This window comes from Nannospalax galili, unplaced genomic scaffold (genome assembly GCF_000622305.1).
Source record: "Nannospalax galili isolate Female #2095 unplaced genomic scaffold, S.galili_v1.0 scaffold1343, whole genome shotgun sequence".
NCBI lineage: Eukaryota > Metazoa > Chordata > Mammalia > Rodentia > Spalacidae > Nannospalax > Nannospalax galili.
In genome coordinates this window covers 142183-146977 of record NW_008350246.1, presented here as the reverse complement: position 1 = coordinate 146977, position 4795 = coordinate 142183, and the positions used below count along the sequence as shown (strand labels likewise).

The 4795-nt window shown below is 46.8% G+C and overlaps 1 protein-coding gene across 1 annotated transcript in view; it reads right to left on the bottom strand.

The window, feature by feature from the left end:
* Cfap221 (cilia and flagella associated protein 221) overlaps positions 1–4570 on the bottom strand; it is a 105106-nt gene extending 100536 nt beyond the window's left edge. Inside the window, 2 exon segments of the mRNA XM_008847375.2 lie at positions 1544–1723; positions 4010–4570. Of these exon segments, the coding sequence (XP_008845597.1) occupies positions 1544–1682 (139 nt within the window). The 5' untranslated portion in view covers positions 1683–1723; positions 4010–4570.
* Between the last annotated feature and the right edge of the window lie 225 nt (positions 4571–4795).

Genomic DNA, 4795 nt, shown 5'->3' with positions numbered 1-4795 from the left:
AAGGAAGGAAGGGAGGGAGGGAGGGAGGGGGGAGGAAGGAAGGAAGGAGTGAGGGAGAGAAGGAAGGAAAAAGGAAGGTAGGGGAAGAGAAGGGGAAGGAAAAAAGAAGGAAGACAGAAAGAAAGATAAGGAATCACTGAGGGTATTCAAGTAGGACAGAGACAAGTGTAAGGCAGGACTCTGGAAAGGAAACTGACAGAATTTAGAGACCAAGGTGAGTACTGTGATAATCTCAGGACCCGGGCAGGTATTGGATACTGGAGAGTGCCCCCTGGGATTTCCCAGGTTCTGGTGTTGCAGAACAAGAAACTGCACCAGGGACATGTGGACAGTGGTAGAAACAAAGATCGTTTAAAGCACTTCTGAAAATGGAAATGGACCAGGACTGGAGAAAGGTCAGAGGCTCAATGGTGAACACGCTGTACAAAGGATCAGGATTTTTACATTCCAGTGTCATGGGCTTTTAGGCCATTTAAATATTGTACACTTTTTCTGCACATGCTCTGCTACATGTCAGCCTTTGTTGGGTAGGGTCTTCCAGTCTTTCTCAGTCATTGGTTTCTTTCATATGCTAATCTTGAGGAGGATGCATGTGCACATGTGTGCCCATGCATGTGAAGACTGTAGGACAACCTTGGGTGTCATTCTCAGACACACTGTCCACCTTGATTTTTAAGGCAGGATCTCACGTTGGCCTGGGACTTGCCTTTTAGGCTAGGCTAGCTGGCCAGTGAGCCCCAGGGACCCCCTGTCTTCACTTCCCCAGTACTGGGATTACAAAAATACTCCACCAACCCTCTCTTGTTTATGTGGGTCCTAGGGATTGAACTCAGGTCCTCATGCATTTTTACTTACTGAGCCATCTCGTCAGCCTTCAAATGCTAATCTTGAGTCTCTTCTCTACACCCTACTCTCCTGCTGCAGTGGGAAAGACATTTGAAGAACAGGAAGCCACACAACTTGATAATCAATTCATACCACAAAAATCTCCCATTTGGGGGCTGGAGAGATGGCTTAGAGATTAAGAGTATTTGCTACTCTCCAGAGAACCTGAGTTTGGTTCCCAGCACCCACATAGGGTGGCTCACAACTGCCTGTAACTCCAGCTCCAAGGGAGCTGGATGCCCCAGTGCTCTAATGCCCTCTTCTGGCCTCCAAGTGTACACATATACAAGTCACATAAATAAAAATAAATGTAACTTAAAGTCTATTTAAGCAGCTAAGTTGAAGTAGAACTTGATTTTTTTTTTTTTTTTGTCTTTTTGAGACAGGGTCTCCCTGTAGCCCCAGTTGGCCTGGAACTCACTATGTAGAACAGGATGGCCTTGAACTCACAGAGATCCATCTGCCTCCTCTGCCTCCCAAGTGCTGAGATTTAAAGGCTTGTGCCACCATCCCTGGGGAACTTCTATTCTTAATAGTAAAAACTTCTATGTGCCCATAAAATGATACAGATAATTCAACACCCAAATTTTTAGTTTCTTAGACTGTGGACCCCCCAGAGCTGTGGGCCTGCAAGACGATCTGTTTTCTACCCACTTACTGGATTCCAGGAGGTGGTTAGGCACTTCAGCTCTTTTCTTGGGCTCTTCTACTAGGCTCTTCAAGAGGAGGGGCGATACCTTCTCAAAGGGTTCTTCCGCATTCTTTAGTTCCTGCCTTGGGGGTTTCACAACTGCCATCTTATCATGAAAAATGTTCTTCTAGAGTCAAGGGTCATTTCCTGGAGAGAAAACAGCAGCGGTAAAATCATCCATGAGAAACACACACATAATTCTTCTCGATTCTTGACAAATATCCTCTTGACAAATGTCACTGCATGGTGTACTGCGTGGTTCAGGCCTTCCCTGGCTCTGGTCTCTGCTGGACACTTCATTCACACACACCCCTGTCCCATTAATCATTTTACACCACACGTCATAACCCAAATGGCTCCACTGATCCAAATTCTTCTGTGGTTCTTAAGAGCTTTTTCCAAAATGTTCTCCTGAGATAATTTATGGAAACATGAAAGGCAAAACAAAGGCTTTCAATGCCAAAAAAAGTGTCCTAGTATCATTTCTGTTGCATTATAAAACATCTTGACAAAAAGCAACATAGGAGAGGAAAGGGTTTATTTGGCTTACAATTTCAAATCATTGAAGGGAAATTGAGGCAGGAATCCAAACAGCTTAACATCTACAGTCAAGAGCAGAGAGAAATGAATGCTCCCACACTGCCTGCTTGATTTTGCTTGCTCGCTTTCTTCACTCTTCTACAGTTCAGGGCCCTGCCTAGAGAATGGTGCCACCCACAATGGGCTGGGTCTTCCTACAGCAATTAACAATCAAGACAATGCCCGAAAGTCAACATGTTCTAATTTCTCATTAAGTATCTCTTCCTGGGGACTGGAGAGATGACTCAGTGCTTAAGAACACTTGCTGTTCTTAAGGACCAGGTTTGAGTCTCAGCATCAATACGCCAGCTAACAACTATCTGTAACTCCAGTTATAGGGAATCTGAAACCTTCTGCCATTGCAGGCACTGGTGTGCACATGTGGTAGTACACATATATATGCAGGCAAAACATTCATACACATAAAATAAAAACAAAAAGTAAAATATTAAACAAAACAACAACAAAGATTCTCTTCCCTGATGATTCTAGGTTGTGTCAAGTTGACAGTTAAAACTAAGTCCTCCTTTTGACATGTCTCCAAATCACTTTCATGGGGATATGTGAGGAGGTAGTGACCCTTCAACTTTTGGACTGTTTACAAGACATGGGCATTCATAAGTCACCTTCTGAACCCCTCTGCTAATAGGAAGTGACAGAGAGGAAAGGAAGCCTGCAGGTGGCCAGGTCTCAGAGACCTGGGACACACTTAGGGACTCTGGGTCTCAGTCCAGGTCACACCCCTTCCAGATTTGCTCCCTTTCCCCCTCCTTTAATGTTCTCAAGTACTGTTCTGTAACTCATCTGGCATTGCTATTTATTGTCTTGTAATAGTACTTTACAGATCCAACATTTTATTCTAAGGACAACTTTGTGGATTCAGTTTTCTCCTTCTACCTTAACATGGGTTCTGGGGATTGAACTCAGGTCTTTAGGCTTGCAAGGCAAGCACCTCTACCCTCGAAGCCATCTAGCTGGCCCCAAATCCTACGTTTTCTATATCAGCCACAACTCTCTCTTAACTTGGGTAATATTTTCAGAAATAGACCAGGGAGGCTGCTCTGGGAAGACCCTGAAATTGAATGTAAAGTCATGCATGCATATTTATGCTTTTTGTATTTGTTTTGTCTTTCCTGAAGGCCTTTCGCTTCGGAGTCCCAAGAATCTACAGGAGAGAATGTAGAAAGAGTGACCTACCAAAGCAGGTGCCTCGCAATGACTTTCAAAAAGTTTCCAGCTGTTCCTGTCCCTCGCCTTTTACAAGCAAAGGCTGCCCACTCCTCAGCACAGCCTCCTCCTAACCTGCTTAGTACCTCTCCCCCCATCACCTGCCCAAGTTCACACCCTCCAGCCTCTGTTCCTCCCGGTTCCCGCACAGCCACTGAGGGTACTTCAGTCAGGAACAAGCACTATGGGGTTTTTATGCCCCCTTGCTCACAGCCACGGAACTTGACCTCACAGTCACCGCCTCCCCCCACACCTTCTTTGTCTCTTGGACAGGGTCTCTTATCCTGGTCAACCCCCTCTTCCCTTTCACTTTAACTCCTGGGAAGAGTCAGGTGCCCGTGGATCACAGACCCCCACAACCACCCTGTCCCGATTTCTTTGGGCTCCATCTCTCCTCCACTCCGGTCTCAGGGTGAGCACCTTTTGGACACCCGCCTGGAACTCCAAGGTCTCTGGTTGCTTCAAGCAGCTCTGCGGCCACCTAGGGCCACTCTGGGCCCCGGGTCTGAGGCCGCTCACGCTGGAGATGATGGTTCTGGGGAACGGGATTCGGCTGCACGGAGGCACCTACTTGGAACGTCGCCATGACAACACCGACGCGCTCCTTGAATGTGTGGCCAGACTCACCCAAACCGTCAGCAAACATGGGGGAAGTCGGGCCGGAAGCAGTGGTTAACTTCTTGAGGCTCTGAGCAGTGTGCAGGGCCTGAGGAAGAACAGAGAGCGCGCGACTTAGGATGTTGGAGGCAACGTATTCCTCAGAAAAGAAGAGAAAGTTTGAAGACACCATGGATTGGAAGTCCGTAGGAGCAGTTGAGATTGGCGGCCAGGCAGGGGCGGGGCCTCCTGGCCCAGTGGGCGGGGCTTCCTCCTGGAAGGGCGGCCCATTTTATAGTTCCGCAGTTCAGCTTGCAAAGTTAGGCAGAATGCTATAAAGAGCCCCGCACTCAGCTGCAACCATGATCAGATCTCATCCAGTCTGGTTTCTAGTTTCATCGATACTTTATTCTATCATTTTGAAGAAGTTCCTGGAGACCTTTGCATCTATACTTAAAAGAAAAAAAGCATTTTTCATTCTTTGGCAATTTCATACATGTAAACAGTGCATCTTGGGACTCAGTCATTATAAGAACTGGCTGCTTTTGCAGAGGACTGGGGTTCAAGTCCCAGCTCCTACATGGTGGCTAACAACCAACGGTAGCTCCAGTTCCAGGGGATTCAACCCTCTCTTCTAACCTCTGCATTGCACAATATGGGTGCATTTTCACACATGCAGGAAAAACACTCATACACATAAAAGTAAAGGTAATGCATCTTGATTTTATGTGCCCTCTACTAGCTCTTCCCACTCTCCTAAACCCCCACCTACTCCCTCCTACTCCCTACAGACACCCCCAACAAGCTCTTCCCCCC